At 30.6% G+C, this 18,057-nt stretch overlaps 1 protein-coding gene across 1 annotated transcript in view; it reads left to right on the top strand.

Annotated features, from left to right (window-relative positions):
- LOC107439395 (EGF like, fibronectin type III and laminin G domains protein pikachurin) overlaps positions 1–18,057 on the top strand; it is a 232,032-nt gene that overhangs the window by 177,237 nt on the left and 36,738 nt on the right. The window contains exons 3-7 of the mRNA XM_016051983.3: positions 2,771–3,268; positions 7,117–7,318; positions 10,731–10,875; positions 12,179–12,368; positions 15,706–15,831. Coding sequence (XP_015907469.1) covers positions 2,771–3,268; positions 7,117–7,318; positions 10,731–10,875; positions 12,179–12,368; positions 15,706–15,831 — 1,161 coding nt within the window. The remainder of the gene's footprint in view (positions 1–2,770; positions 3,269–7,116; positions 7,319–10,730; positions 10,876–12,178; positions 12,369–15,705; positions 15,832–18,057) is intronic.

Genomic DNA, 18,057 nt, shown 5'->3' on the forward strand with positions numbered 1-18,057 from the left:
TGCAAGTTCATAAATTTCTTGAGTTATATCTATTCTGAGCAATCTCAAGTTCTTAAGAACTATTAAATAATTAATGGTCACGCATCTTAATACTCTCATAAACCTTTTGAATCCAAAAGAATTATCGTTTTTGAAAGAAAAAAATAATATGTCTGTTTCGATGTTTCTATAAATTTCAAAACATTAATTATTTTTAAGATGAACTAAATCTGATAATTTAGTAAAGCAAATTTATCGCGTTTGTAATCTACTGAAATAATTGATTAAATCTGAGCATTGTAGGATTTATCATTCTTGTATCAGTAGATTAGATCCTTGACTTTTTCTGCCATCTATCGGCGAAAGAGAGAACTATTCTGAGATAACAAATTTGTAGAAGCGTTCATTTCAAAGAATGAAATTGATGATTTGGATTGAAAAAATAATTCTTTTCTATTCAAAATAATTAGTCTCATATTCTGGAATTGAACAAAATTTTAGAATCAATTAACTTATGCACTTTTTTTTTCTTTTTTTTTTCTTTGCTTTAAAAGTAGAAAAGACAACTTTAAAATACTTAATTGTTTTAAATATTGACTCTAAAAATTTAATTTTTTTCAGTAATTCGATTCTCTACCTACGGCCTCCTTTTCTTTTAAATTATCGAAAATGAAATTTTTATTATTTTAATTTAATCTATATTATTGACATTAAGTTAAATATTTTATAACTTATATTTACTTATGATTACTGATGATTAAGGTTGCTTAAGGTGAGGATTATTTTTATCAAACATTCAGCCAATCATTGTAAGAAAGTTATGATGTAAAACGTTAAAAAAATTCTAATTTATGACACTGATTAATTATGATATATTTTCACTTCATTCAAACTATTAAATATATTTCATTAGCATTTGATTGTTTTGAATATTTCTGGAAAAGTATTTTTAACTAAATTTAATTTTGTTAATAGATTAAGTATTTAATTAACGCCTTTTCACTCCTAAACCTCCACTCTCGATTTTCACTTATATCTCAGTAATAACGACATAATTATATTTACTATTTCAAATACATGTTTGAATAATGTACAGTGCGCCAAACAAAACTGACTTACCCTGAATGACTTTTGATCTAATAATAGGATCTTCACTTTCTAGGACTCCATTTTAGTCGTTCGAGGGGCTGACCTCAAATTATACAAATTAGTTAATGCAGTCGATATTTTAAATTACGACTTTTAAAACTTTTTTGACTATTATTAAATGAAATAATAAAAAATAATAAATAGTTACTAAAATTCATTTTTTGTGGGAAATTATCTTTGGGTAAATGAATTTTATATTTGTGTGCAAAAATTTTTTATTTCACTTAAAAAGTTATCGAAATATGGCGAAATACACAAGAAGCAAAATTAACATTATAAGGGGTCCATACTTTGGATCGCTCTCCTGACCAAACTATGGGGACCATATTTCACAGACTGAGGCTACTCTGTATATATTGAGGGTCAGAAATACGAATCCGTCAAAAAAAAAAAGATATGTTTATTCTGAGAAAGTACGTTTTTGTGTCTGATTTTTTTTAAACTTAGAATACCGTTTGCACTAATTAATTAGCATCTCTGAGGTCACCGTCTCTAGCTATTGAGATTGAGTCCTAGTATGTGAAGATCCAATCATTAGATCATAAGTCATTTTTATCAAGTCATTTATTATTAGATCAAGTCAGCTTTTTTTCGCACTGTACTATAAAAACTGAATTTAAACTTCTAGAAATATGGAATTTTAAGTATTCAATGCATTTTTCTTCTTGTAAAAGAAAGTGAATTTAAATTACCTGTAGTAGCTACCACCTGGTCATCTTATCTTTATGTTACCAAACTAATATATTATATGTAATTTTTAACTGTGAGCAAACGCAAACCAGATTAATTCATGTTTTTAATATTTTTATTTAATTAATATACAAAAAATAATTGCGTATTAATACAATAAATAATAATGTGAAAATATGAAGTTTTAAATCTCCAGAAAACATAAGTATTCTTTTCTTCTTATAAAAGAAAGTGAATTTAAATTACATGCAGTAACTACTATTTCGTCGCTTTATCCTTACGTTACTAAGCTAATGCGTTTTATTTAAGTTTTAATTGTGAATATAAATGTAATTCAGGTTAATTTATGTTTTTAATATTTCATTTAATTAATATAAAATATGAAAATGTCTGTTAATATTAAAAAAATAATGTTGTGAAAGGAAATTTTAAATCTTCAAATACTTAATTATATTTTTCTTCGTATAAAAAAAGCTAATTAAAACTACATACAGTAGCTACCATTTTGTCATTTTATCCTTATGCTACTAAACTAATATATGTAACTTTTAAATGTGAATAAATACAACTTAAGGTTTATTGAAGTTTATAATGTATTTATTTAATAATATACAATATACATTTCTGTTTAATACGATAAATAATAATGTTGCGAAAACATGAAATTCTAAATCTTTAAAATCGTAAATATCTTTTTTTTCTTATAAAAGAGAGTGAATTTGAATTGCATGCAGTAGCTGCCACCCACTAGTTTCGTCCTTAAATATTAATTATAAATTATTAATATATTAGATCTAAATTGAAAAATAAAATATTAAAAACGCACGTATTAGATTTTAGTTTCAAATGTGAATAAATGTAAATCAGGTCAATTTATTTTATTAGTATTTTTACTTATGTAATATACAATAAAAAATTCCAATTACATTTATTTATTTATTTATTTTTTCAGAAAACTCAAAATTACGGAGTGACTGGAGTAATTCTTCATTGTGGTTAGAGAATGGAACTTCCTCAGAAGAGTTTTTTGAATCTGAAGATTTACAACAAATCCAATCATTTCATTCAAAAAATAAAGAACGCCTTGAAAGTCGATCACATACTTTGAACTCTAAACATATAAATTCTGATGGGGTTCATATTATATTTGAACTCAATAGAACTCAATATTCTCCTATATCTTACGAACATCTTTATGATAATTCAGCTGGACGCTCACTGAACTCTTTAAGTGTGAATGCTCCAGAACTTCCTAAGATAAATGAACAAGTGGATGTTTTTCAACAAATGAATACAGTAGCCGCATCAACTCCATCAATGCAACAAGTGTTTCATTCTTGTGCTGATTTACAATGTGTGTCTGGTGGAATATGTGTTCAAGAATCTCCCTCTAAGCACACAGTAAAATGTCGCTGCCCATTAGGTAGAAGTGGAACATTTTGTGAACAAGGTATATTCAAATTACTATACACTGTTAGAAATTTCTTTGAACAAAGAGTAAAATAACAATTTATTTAATTGTTAATTTACCATATTTAAACGAAATGGTCAAATAACCATAAATAAGTATTCAAACTGCATACTGTGGTATATAAACTGCATACTATATACACCGAAGAGCCATTACATTATGACCACCCTCCATCTATAACAATGGGCTCGCCCAGGTTTTCATGGTTTCTCGCCCAGGAACAACGTTTTCATGATGCACATTAGGACCCATAATCCTCATAGAACAATCCCTGACATCTGTAAGCTACTTGAACATAGTTGCAGACCAAGTTCACCCATTCATGGCAACAGTTTATCCCGCGGGGGATGGTGTATACCAACAGGATAATGCACCATGTCATAAGGGTCGAATCGTCATGGATTGGCTCGAGGAACATTCCAGTGACTTTCAAGTCATATCTTGGCCCCCAAATTCACCTGACCTTAATCCAATAGAGCATTTGTGGTCCTACTTATTTATGTTTGTTTGTATTTTAAAATGTAGAGTATAAGTGATGCTGCTTATTGCGATTAGTTTTCACGAGCGATTAGTTATAATAAATTGCGATTAGTTTGTACAAAAATAACTAAATTTTACGAATTTAACTAAACTGAAATTTACTGAAACATAAAATAATTGATTTAAAAAAATTAAAAGCATCCTTCCTTGATAAATTTTGAAAAAAAATCTNTATATATATATATAAATCTTTATTAACTGTCTTCACCTAATACGGTTAAACAACCAGAATTTTATCACACCGATTAAACCCGTCGAACGAAGCCACTTGTTTCCTTGCAGCTGAGTACATATTATAGCCGAGAGGGCTAATCTGTAAATTTCATGACCGACAAAACGAGGGTTCATGACCCAGCATTGACACAACAATATTCCCTCAATTCCCTTCAACACATAAAGAGTTTCCAGTGTTCTGCACTCCTCAATTTGTGACTCTGGACTATTAGAATACGATACTCTCTTTGACGCATAGATAGTAGCACCAGAATGCTCTTTAACTCAAAAAAAAGTCTAGTATTTCCCAACTCTTACGATAGGTGAAACAACCAAATACACTAATTAAACCGCATTCCACGGTTCATTTGATAAGACGCAACTCAGCCACAACCTAACTCTAGTCCTCATTACCTAACGAAGAGCCTAGCTCCAATTTTCAGTAGGCTTACATATATACATAAAGAGAATAACTTAAATGCGCTATTCGAATTTCGCATGTCAATAATATTTCATGAAAAATAACAGGATTCAAAAAAATTACGATTCCAGAGATTAAAAAGATACACATTTGAAAATCAATATCAATACAGCCGAAAAACGTTCAAATCACCACATGAACTTATCATGCTATCGACGCGAATTCAGAACGTGTGGCAAAGAGTGATAACTCAAATTGCAATTCAAATTTCGTGTGACGTAATAACGTCGCTAGAAATACATCGGCAGTTTAAAAACCATGTGCAATCAAGGGCAATACCGAAAAATCGATTGTAAAAAAAAATGTGGAATAGTCACGTCTAAAGCCAATGATCAAATTTCGAAGGTCGTAATACTATGTATTAAAATATCTGAATGAAATAAAATAAAATATTGAAAACATCAGAAAATTAAAAGCAATATCTGCCAAAAAAAATAAATAAATAAATAAACTCCTCGTATATTTATGATGAAATCGGCGGAAATCGAGCGTGCCAAAAAAAGAAATGATTGCTCAAATCAGCACTAATTTCCATCTCGTAATAATTTATAAAAAAAATATCGGTATGTTACTGACTTGATTGAATTTCATTTCAGTCATTTTTTTCTAATTTCTTTAAAAAAAAAAAATTTGTAAAGCGACACTTTTTTCGTAATAAAATTTTAGGAGCATTTTTTTTAGTTGGATGAAAAATTTCCCCAGGGCTAACTGAATTTCCCCCGAATCTCGTTCGCACGATCAAACTAATTCTGCACTCTTGTCTAGTTGTGAACAAACTACCGAGGTCATGTGACGGTTTCTAAACGTACGCCAAAATTGACGAAAATTATTTATGAATGGAGAATTTTGCTGTAAGCTTTCTCATTTATTGGAGTTAAGATTTAACAACACCCTTTAAATTGTATATGACCACTTGATTCAGTATTAACTTGAAATAACAGACTTTTTTTAGAGTTTCTCACCACCAGATTCGGTTAGGTGTTTGTTGCACCACAAATTTTACAGAGCACGAAAGTCAACTTATCTACACTTATCAAAAATTTTGATAAGTGTAGATAATTTGATAGATAGAATTTAAAGATAGTAAAATTTGGACAGAAAGAGTTTGTAAATTAGGATAGGTATTATAACGTATTTTTTAAAATGCAATTAATCCAAAAGTTGTGTTTTAAGCTTAGATTTTACTTATCGTTTCAATAATATTCAATCATGACTATTCAGGACTTATATTTTTCACAAAAGGCTGGTTTCTTCCATTTCATCATCTATTAATTTTGGTAACGGTTTACCGGAAATTCTAGTTTTCAAAATTGTGATTCATTTTACCCCATATTCAGTAAAAAATACTAAATTGAAAATTAAAATTAAAGGAATGAATGGCTTTTGTGCCATGCTCTAAGTCAGTGGTCCTCAACCTCTGAGCCGCGCACTGGTACCAGGTCGTGGATCATGGTACCGGGCCGCACGAGAAATATAAAGTCAATTTTATCTTTATTTACTGCGGTGTATTTCGATCGGGTTTGTGCGACTTTCCATGGACGGGAGGTTCACCCTAAGATTAATATCGCAGCATTTAAATCCCTATTGCCATTAACGTCAAACTATCTGTGTGAAGCGAGGTTTTCTGCTGTGACAGTAACCAAAACAACAGAATAAACTGGACATAAGCAACACACTTCGGATTTCATTGTCTCCAATAACCCCAAAATGGAACCGTCTCGTTGCAAAGAAACAAGCTCAGAGTTCACATTGATTTAGCGTTCCAGTTAGTTAAAATGTTAAATCACTTTATATTCATTTTTCTGTGCAATTTTATTTTATTGAGCCACGTTTAAATGCAATTAATTTATAGTTATTAAATCAAGATAATTTAAATTATAAACAATCAACATTTTGTCTACTCAGCGGACCGTTGTAAAATTATTAAACGTTGACTGGTCCACGGTGATAAAAAGGTTGGGGATCATTGTCTAAGGTATCATGATAAAATTTCCAAATTTTTCCACACTTTCAAAATTTTATCACATGTTATAAAACCATATTTTATTGTTAATTTTACCGTTACCAAAACTCTGCGGAAAAAATTACCAATCTTTCTGGTGTTCCCATAGAGCCAGAAACGCGGGTAAATTTTACCATATTCTGGTAGTCATGCAGAGATGCCAACTTGCTCCGGACAGCAAATATATATTTTAAAGTGGTAGTTTATCAATTGTGATTCTTGGTTTAATAAATTCAATTTAGTAGATTTTTATCCACCACTATTTCTAAATAATTCGTAGGCTTATATTAATCACTACTTTATAGTACTTATGTCATACTATACCACATATAAAGCAAGCAAAACTTGCCAAATATTTGCAAAATTTACTTAGTTGTCATTTACAGTTTTTTAATTATTCTGGCGTGTCCGGAGCAGTTGGCATCTTGGTTATGACCAGGCTATTTTTCACTGTGCAAGAAAAAAACTTTTGCTTATTAAAGCGTTTTTCTGTATCTGCTTTAAAAAACTGTCATATCCTTTTCCAAAAAACGATTCAATTATTTTTCCAATTAGTTTTCATGAACATTAAAAATTTATGTTCTATTGCAGTGATTGAAGCAAAGTACCCTCGATTTCGTGAAGGGTCTTATCTGGCTCTTCCCATTTTAAGGGATGCTCATAAATCAATGCAAGTTACGCTAGAATTCAGACCTGAGGCGAATGATGGACTTATCTTATACAGCGGGGAAAAATTAGATCTACATGGTGACTTCATATCTATTTCCTTAAACAAAGGTTTTATTGAATTCAGGTGAGTTGAATTTTTTTTTTAATTTTCGGAATCAAATTTTCCAAGGTTTTGAGATTATTCACTGCACTTCGTTAATTTTTAAAAGCGTGATTTGAGGCGAAACGCAAACTCTCAAATGTATGACGAAAATGTTTCCTGAACTCGAAACCTCGTCGCAGTGCACTATTGGTCAATGTTAAATAGAATGACGAAACAACACTGCTCAAAAAAAATTAGGGGAGCAAGCAAAAAAATTATGAAACCATTGCGTAATAGCCAAGCATGGGCATAAAATGGAGAATACAGGTTTAACATACGCAATACATGAAAAAAATAGCAAAAAACAATTGCAGGGGAACTTAAAATATTTGGAATCGTATAAAAAACATGAAATTATATTTCAAGGCAACAATCTGAGAGCATGTAAATGACAAAAAACTGATAGTACGAAAATGATACTGGATGTTTAATAAGGTGTGTGGTCCCCCGAACTGCTAAGATTGCCGCACACCTATTTTGCTTGTATACGATGAGGTTATCGATGAGACTTTGGGGAATACTGTTCAAGAGGCTTAGATCTTATAGCAACGCATCGTCCGAGTGCGGATTAAGATCAGGAGAGCATTCTGGCCACTCTATACGCTGTATTGCTTTAGCTTCAAAAAAATTCTTCACAAGATGAGCTGTATGAGGTCTGGCATTATCCTTTATTAAAAGAAAGAAATCCTCGATGGCTGCATCGTGAGATACGACACGGGGTCTCAGGATCTCGTCTGCATACCTTTGAGTCGTGAAACTGGGACTAGTCCTTATACAGCACTTGACTCCAATCACTTTGCATCCAATCTCGATGTTCAGTAATTCACTTTCTTCTGGCAGCACGGTGTCTGACTGTCAAGATTTCTGCCCTTAAATTATTTTTTTGGTTTTGACATCATGAACTTTTATTAGCATATAAAAAAAAAATTCTGCTGTTTTCTGCTATACTTAAGACTATGGATATTTTGTTTTGGCTTAGTTATCAGAAGAAATATTTGCGTTATTTAGTTAAATCCATGTGCTCCTTTAATTTTTTTAGCAGTGTAGAATGAAGACTAGATGTTCAAATCTGAAATAATTATATAGGGCCGATCGCCTGGATGATGGTCAAGGAGTTGGCCGCATACCAGAAAGACAGAATTTAGTGTATTGAATAGACATCAAAACTTCCACAATTAATCTTTCTCGGGATAACTTCCGTTTTTTGCAACGCACATTTTTTGTAGCTCATAAATCACACTATCTTTAAATTTTTAAATATCTTCTTGTAGAATGAAGTGTAGAATGAAGACTAGGTGTTCAAATCTAAAATAATTATATAGGGCCGATCGCCTGGATGATGGTCAAGGAGTTGGCCACATACCAAAAAGATACCACGTACCAGAAAGACAGAATTTAGTGTATTGAATAGAATCAAAACTTCCACAATTAATCTTTCTCGGGATAATTTCCATTTTTTGTAACGCACATTTTTTGTAGCTCACAAATCACACTATCTTCAAATTTTTAAATATCTTCTTGTAGAATGAAGACTAGGTGTTCAAATCCAAAATAGTTATATAGGGCCGATAGCCTGGATGATGGTCAAGGAGTTGGCCGCATACCAGAAAGATACCGCGTACCAGAAAGACAGAATTTAGTGTATTGTATAGACATCAAAACTTTCACAATTAATCTATCTCGGGATAATTTCCATTTTTTGTAACGCACATTTTTTGTAGCTCATAAATCACACTATCTTTAAAATTTTTAAATATCTTCTTCTGATTAAATTTAAAATCTTTTAAAATTGATTCTTCTGGTTATATTTAAATTCTTTTTCAATTGTTTCTTCTGGTTAAATTTAACTTTTTTTAATTGTTTCTTCTGGTCAAACTTAAAATATTTTTAAATTATTACTTATCAAAATTTTATTTGATACTACTAGTTGAATAAAAACCATTCATACGTGCATGCATCTTAAGAATGTTCCCTTATTACCATACTTAACATATGAGCCGCTCAGAAGCCAATGCGGTTAAGTCCATTTTTTAATATTTTCTGATTTTTGGAAATTTTGATAAAATAAATAATAATCTTCTTAGTTATTAAAGGATTTACTCGTTGGTTACTTTTTTCTAGGTTAGACAGCCCTTTTTTTAATAGCTTCTGAATATATTGTATAATAATTCTATATTGTATAATGAGCCATTGTGAATAAGTCCACCTTTTATCAATATTTTTTTACGTAAACTTTGAAATGAAAATTAAATTATTCTTCTTCTTTCGATATTTGTTGGTAACAGTGAAAAACAAGAAATTCGTAGTAAGTTGCCAGACGTAGTATTTTTAATACTACGGTAGTATTTTTTCACCAAAAAAAAGGGGTATGGTATTTTTCGTAGTATTTTTTTAAAATGTGGTATTTTAAGTTTTTTTTTATTTTTTTATTTTAATTATTTTATTTTCATTTCCTAAAACAAAGAAAAGTGCCACTCTAGTTTTGAAGTAAAAAGCAATTTTTGAAATAATCCAACAGTTTACTTTCTATTAGTCATTTTCTATTAGTTGTTATGATGAATAAACATAAAACTTATGACAACAAATGTTATTTTATTATTTTTACATAAATTTCTTATCTTTTTCAGCTGCCAAAAGGTATAAGTCCTAAAATGTTTAAGATGTTGTCATTATTTCAATAAACACTTACGTTTTTATTTACACATCTTGTACATATCTTGTTTTTTTCGCAGAGTTTACACCTCGAAAAAAGACTTTATACACTTTTCTAATTAAATTAATAAACCAAGAATTTTAAAAACTAATGTATCAAAAAACATTAATTTTATCAATTTTTGTGTTTTGGACTTAACCGCATTGGCTTCTGAGCGACTCATATATATCTGGATTGTCAAAGCTGAGATCAACAAAATGTAGAATGCGGCTGGAAAACTAATATTAAAACGAGAGAAAAGGAAAAACTTTTTAATAATTTTAAAAAAAAATCAAAACATGTTTAATTGCCAGAGGAAACTTGAGAGGGGGTGATAGGCGTTTATTTAAAGCAATTTAAGGGTTGAATGGGCAATCAAACAAATTTTGTTGTTTTCAATCTCATCTTCTTTATTATTGGTTGATCAATTTTTGATAAAATTTCTTTTATTTTCTTCTTATTTTGATGTTACTTTTTGACCACAATTTTGAGATACTTCTTCTTTTTTACAAGAAATTTAGAAGCGTACATTAAGGGCAGTTATTGCCTAACACATGTACTAATAGCTTCCTTACGAAATGCCAAATATTACTACATAATGATATCGTAACTGCACATAATAATAAAACCAGTGATGTCTTATTGTAATCAATTACAAAAAAAATCAATATTTTTATGTGTAACTTTTTTGCTGACTTTTAGATTTGATTGTGGAATGGGTGAAGGTCTACTTGTCAGCGATCAGCCTGTAGTTTTGCGGTCTTGGAACACTTTAACAATATACCGAGACAGATGGGACGCATGGATGCAACTGAACAGCGGTAGCCAAGTTCAAGGGCGCTCAAAAGTAGGCCCGTTTATTTTATTTAGTCAGCAAATAAAACCTTATGATCACCGTATATCTGTATTTACATTAGCTACATTTATAAAAAAATGTTATAAAAAAATTATTTACTTTAAGTTTAAATTAGTTTTTGACAAATAAATGCTGTGAAAATTTGCTTTAACTAATTCTATTGAATGAAATTAAAATTTGAGTAAAAAGAGTACACTTTTAAGCAATAGTATATTAGATTATTTTGATATTAGAATTAAGGTTATACGAATAAACATCCAGGGTGTGCGTTTGTTTTAATGGATAAGTAAGTATTTGTAAGTATAATATTTTATGTTGAGTACAAAGTAAAACTTTTGATGAAAATGGATTTCAAATCTGGGAAAAGTAAGTTATCAGGTAATATTTTTTATCAATAATAGTTACTGATTTTTAACTATATTTAAATAACTTTTAAGACATTTGAGTTGTAGCAAAATTTGAGAAAAATGTAAAATATATTTAATATTTTTAGGAGAAATTAGTGAATAATTAGCATTTTTAAGTTCACTTTACTTTATCTATTTTTATAAGAATATTCTGTCTTTTGAAATGTGTCGACAAGTAAGTTATTTAAAATATTTATCAAAGAGAAACAATAGAATAATTTTCTAACAGTAGAATAATTTTATAAAGAAATTTTATATATCTACTTTTTATAATATTAAATTGACATTTTGTACATTTTAAATGCTGTTTTCTAAACTGCCTTAAAAGTTTTAATACAGTGAATGAATTTTAATGCAAATTTGCATTTTATTACATTACTTGTGCAAGTGGCAATATTTTATTAAATATTTTATTTAAATTATAATTTTTTAAATATCAATAATTTTCAGAATTCTTTAACTATTTTCATGCATTATGAAATTTAAGGAATTTTATGAACTGCAAAAAAGAATTTTAACATTTTATTAAGAATTTGGTTGAAACAATTATGCTTTATATTCTTCACGCGCTGCATATTAGAAAGGAATAAGATATTTGTTAAATTTCATTCGATATTTATTAAACCTTAAATAAATATTTGATCAATTTTTAATTTCCTTGTGATTTATAGATGATAAATGTTTGCATAATATTTTTATTGCAATAATTAAAATAATATGAGGACTCATAACTTTTTAACTATTTGAGTAGACAGTTTTAACTTTTAAAATAATACATACATTTTAGTTATAAAATTTTATTGAAATTATTTTGCATAAAAAACTATTTTTATAAATAAAAAAAGTAGTTTATATATTTATGGCTGACTGTATCTTTTTACTTTCAGGGTCTATTTTCGCGAATAACCTTCCGTTTAAATTTGTACTTGGGAGGTTCTCCAAATATTACACTAGTTGCTGACAGAACTCAAACGAAATCAAGTTTTAAAGGTTGCTTGAGGCATTTAGCCATTAATCGTCAAATCTACGACTTTAGACCTATATCAAAAGGAGATGCGTTGGAAGGTGTTGACATAGGTATAACTTTCATAAAATATGTTTTGTAAATTGGAAAGTTAACGAAGTTTTACAAATAATAATATTTATTTGCGTGTCCAGTTGAACACCTTGAATAACTTTCGATATAATAATTGGATTTGCACGCAAAGACTCAACCTTTAAGGTTTGAGGATCCAACCCACGGAATTATAAAATTCATTTATCCAAAGATAATTCCATGTAAAAAAATAAGTTTAAATAATCAATTATTATTAATTTAGTTGAAAAAATTTTGAGTTGTAAAGTATACGAATTTTATATCATTTGAAATCATGTAATTTTAAATGACAAACTACAAAATTTGAATGAAATCGGTGGAATAGTCTTTGAGTTAACTAAATTTAAAAAATCGTATACTTAAAATTTGATTTCTCGAGATCTATGAGATATAATTCACATTTTGTATTTTGTCATGTAAAGAGACATAGTACTATAAAATGATGTAAAAATATACCTTAGATAAAAAATTATGATTGGACAGGGGAATTTTATAATTGTAGGCACGAAATTTTCTATTTGCTTAAAATGTTCTCCAGAAATGATAAAATACGCAAGAACTATTGAGACCAACATTTTCTGGGTAGCAACTACCCCATCCCTTATATTGAGGGTCAAGAATCCATTCCGTCGAAAAAGATATGGTTATTTAGAGAAAGTACATTTTATTGATTTCGTAACTTAAAATTCGTCTGATTTCGTAACTTAAAATATCATCAGCTTTTATTAGTTAGCATGTTTAAGGTTAGACACTCAAGTCATTAATATTGAGTCTTAACATGTGAAAATCCGATCATTAAAATCATATTAAAGGCGTTCTTTTTTTTATTATCTGTGTATAATTATAATTTTTTACAAATAAATAATTATATTTGCATTACATTGAATAATAATACATATTAAAGAGTTCCGATTTTGATTTATTTTATTACTCTGCATAGTTATACACTTTAAACTTTTTTTTAAAAAAATTTTTAATTTTTACTTTCTAATTTATTTGATATCTTTATTCAATTTTAGAGTGATTCTGGTATATTATTTGTTAAGTCGCTCTCTTCTGCCAGAATAATTTTTTTGCATGAATAAATATATCCTTCTATATTTTTAATTTGTTTACAGTTGAATTAATAAAAATCTACTCTTTTAGAATTTTAAGTTATAATATTCTATTATTCTATTGTTTTAGAAAAAAATTGTTATTCAAAACGTAAGGAAAAGTAGACACAGATTAGTTCATTGCATTGGATGGCAGACTAAATACAAATAATAGGAATTTAATTCTAAACACCAAAATATTTTGTGTGCCTCCCCTCCAATGATGCATTCTTAATTTGAAGAGAAAAGTTCGCTTGAAAGTGGAAAATTGTAGAAATTTTTGAATGTTATACATTTAGAATAATTTAGCACTTGGTCTGCCGCCTTTAACTTTAACCCTCAACTCCCAAAGGTCAGACCCTAGAGATTATTTAATAGAAGAACTTTTTAAATGAATGTAAAACTGTTAAAATGTTTGTAAAAACTGTTTAAAGTTCAAATGATTGATATTTTTTGAAGAAGTCTCTTGGTCTAAAATCTAAAAATGTTACGCTCATATAAACATGATGTAAAATTCATTCTTTCAGGGTTTTTTTTTTTTTTTTAAATAAAAAAAAACCATTTTACGTAATTTTTATGAGATTATTAATTAATATATTTCTAACTAATGAGCTTATATAATAAAAAAATCGCTTCAAATAAATATAAAAACTTTAAATACACTCTATAACAAAAAAATCGACGTACCACGAAGGAGTTGTCCGATTGAAACGAAAATTGGTGGATAGAAAGACAATGTACAGAATAGTAAATGATCAAAATTTCAGATCAATTGAATAATTTATTGCAGAGTTACAGTAACACGTTCAATAAGGTGTTGATCCGCCTCTAGCCTGGATATAAGCTGCCACACGGCTTGGCATAGACCGATAAAGCTCCCGGATGGTCTCTTGCGGTATTTCCTGCCAAATTCGATCTAATTGTCGAACGAGGTCATCAACATTCCGTGCCAGATGCAATCACCTTCCCATCATATCCCAGACATGCTCGATGGGAGAGAGATCTGGTGATCTGGCAGGCCAAGGAAGAGTTTGACAAGCTTGCAGACAGTTCATAGCAACACGTGCCGTATGTGGTCTGGCATTGTCCTGCTGAAAAACCAGCCCAGGGCGCTGCAAAAGGAACGGTAGCAAAACAGGTCTTAGGATGTCGTCGACGTACCGCTGTGCAGTAAGTGTACCTCTAATGACGACCAAAGGGGTCCGGCTGTCAAAGGAAATGGCACCCCAGACCATAATGCCTTGTTGAGGGCCGGTGTGGCGTGCAATAGTGAAGGCAGGATCCCCCCTCTGCCCTGTGCGTCTCCAAACACGTCTTCGATGATCGTCAGGACACAGTTGGAAGCGGGATTCGTCGCTAAAGACTATACGTCCCCAGTCGGCATCATTCCAGCCTGATCGAGCCATGCACCACTGTAATCTGGCTCGGCAGTGTGCAGGCGTGAGTGGCATGTGGCGTAACGGTCGCCGCGAGCCTAGATTTCGCTCTCTCAGCCGTCTGTGAATGGTCATGGTGGACACTGGTGTTTGGGTTGAACGTCTGATGGTTGATGAGAGATGAAGAAGGCGCTGTGACAGCTGCTCGGACTATCACTCTGTCCTCACGCTCTGTTGTAGCCCTAGGTCAACCGCTACCATCCTGACGCTGAACTCTGTCATTCCCCCCCCCCCATCCTTGCCAGCATTTTCGAATCGCCGCATCGCTTCTACTCAAATGACGACCGATTCTCCGATTTGTCCAACCGGTCTCTTTCAATCTAATGATACGACCTCTGTCAAACTCTGAAAGTTGCTCGTAATGAGCGCGAATCCTGCAGCGAGGCATTTTTTAAGTTGTTGAAAGGTACCTAATCGGAATCGCAATCAAACCGAAAGTTTTAACAACCGTTGAAGAACTGCTCCTTATTACGTCTCCTGGACGCGCAGTTCCGATGCTCCAGAGATCAAACTATTCGTTCATTGGACACCAAATTTTAATCATTTGCATATCTGTTCAAAACATTCATGCATACGAAATTTCAAAGCAATCGGATGATTGCTTCTTGGTGCGTCGATTTTTTTGTTATAGAGTGTAATTGCAAAAACTATTCAACTGATTGATATTTTTGAAGTCCCTTGATCTAAAGTCTAAAAAAGTTACGCTCAAATAAATATGGGGTAAATTTCATTCTTTCAGTTAATTTTTTTTAAAACTCTTTTAAATAATATTTATTATTTTTTTTAAGATGAATGCAGTGCTGATGTTTGCAGCAAAGTGATATGTTTGAACGGTGGACAATGCGTTGCAGCCAGTCCTGATTATGGGGTATGTCTCTGTCCATTAGGATATATAGGAGACAAATGTGAAACAGGTAATTTAATAGTTAATTAAATATAATTTGAGGCTATTTTAATTGCACAATATTTCTGTATTCAACTAGATACTCTTATTGAATCATTAAATAAAAAGTATTTTTTATAATTACAGTTAAAAGGCACAATACGGCAGAGATATAACTAACAAAATATGTAGCATCAGTAAATATTTTTAAAACAGCAAAATTACGAAAATAATGTTTATTCTCAATAATTGTACTGATTCTTCACATATATAAGGTGTTCAGTAATCACTATCTTTAATATTTATCTTTAGAATTCTTTCTAAAAATAACATTAAAAAATATATAAATATTGGAAGCTCACAAATTGATAAGCGGAATGATGTACACTGTTTCGTCGTTATCTTATCATGGCGAAAAATTAACGCGGCTGAAACAATAAAAATCTGTTTGATTAATAGAGGTAAAAGAAAATAGACAAAACAACTACAATTTTCAAACGGCATTAAAACTAGTTTTGCTGCTTTCAATCTTGCTTTTTGCAATACTGATTCAACTAGTTTTTATAACATTATTTATTTTTTCTTCATTTAAATGACAATTTGTGACCCAAAGTAGACATAATTTTTATTATTTCTTTTTGAGAAAGATTTTAAAACTGTATGTGAAGGTTGGTAATTACGTAAAACCCTGTATAAGTACACGCAAACAAAATGAAATTTACAGTTTATAAAGAATTCCATATCACGCTTTATCCAAATTTCGATCTGAAACATTGAATTTACCTGTACATATTTATTCTAAGACTATCTTAAATTCAAGCTAAAAAATCTGAGTTTTCACGGTTCATTTTATTATGTACCTTAGAATTTTCTAGAAACGTATAGTGAAATCTGCAAACAAACTCTTACTTCAACAAAAAACAAGCTCTCTACGAAAGAGCTATCTTGAACGGAAAATATTCAATTAGTCAATAGGACTAATTGAAAATGAACTCTCTTGGTTGTCTCTTCGGAAGAACTTTACAAAATAAGTGGTTCAAGCTGTTAAGAAGGACAACGCAGAGCTGACTATGAGGACAACTCTTTATTCATCTTCAAGTTGAGTTCCTACCTATTTTCAAAAGCCATAGTAGTTTTATTCCAAAGCAAGAGAAAGATTAATCTTCCCTAGACAGATGCAAATCAATCACTTTGCTTTCCTATTTAAAAAAGTCTTCGACAAACTGGTTGCGAACAGGCTTACTCACTATTTCAAAATAATCATACAGCATAAAGAAAGAAAAAATCGATCTCACTAGCATTTAAATTCTTGATCAATTTTGTTAAGCAACCAACGCATACTTTTACTGAATATACTTTTACTGAATCCCAAGACGTCAAAACGTGCTTTTAATAGGGCAACATGAAAGTAAATCATTAATGTAATTTCCCGAATCAATTCTTCCCAATTGAATCAATTTTTGAGATCTTACGTGCCATCACATATGCAATAGCACGCATATGCGATTCACGCATAAGCGGGCAGTTCGTCTTAAACATTCACATGCGTGTCTCGGACAATTGGATACCGTGTGAGTGACACCTAAAAAGAATTCAAAGTTTCCATTAATCATGTTTATTATGAGTAAAGAAGTTCTTCAGTCCGACAACGATCATTAAAAATTGATTCAACTGGCAAGAATTGATTCATGAACTAAAAACTCGTAAACTTTCTTGTTACATTATTAAAAACACTTTTTATCATCTTGGGCTACAGCAATATTATATTATTTCGTATGCGTAGGTTACATAAGGAAAATGTTCAAGAGCTAAAATGCCAGTGAGATTGTTTTTTCCCTTCTTTAAGCTGAACAATTATTTCGAAATAATAAGGAAGCCTATTCGTAACCAGTTTGTCGAAGATCTTTCCTAACAGGAAAGCAAAGAAATTGATTTGTATCTGTCTAGGCCAGTGGTCGGCAAAGTGCGGCTCCAGAGCCGCATGTGGCTCTTTGGCTTCTTAAGCGCGGCTCTGGCACAAATATCCACGGAAGGCGCAATAATATTTTCATTTAAAAAAAAACTTGGTAAGAAAAAAATTACATCTTATTTTGATAAATTAAAATTCTTCTATTTCATGGTAGACGTTACGTCTCATCTAAATCAGCTTAATCGTAAATTACAAGGGAAGGGAAACTTTATTTTTTCGATGTTAGAAGAAGTAATAACATTAGAAAACAAATTATCCATTTTTGCTCAGGATTTTGAAAGGGAAACA

This window comes from Parasteatoda tepidariorum, chromosome X1 (assembly GCF_043381705.1).
Source record: "Parasteatoda tepidariorum isolate YZ-2023 chromosome X1, CAS_Ptep_4.0, whole genome shotgun sequence".
NCBI lineage: Eukaryota > Metazoa > Arthropoda > Arachnida > Araneae > Theridiidae > Parasteatoda > Parasteatoda tepidariorum.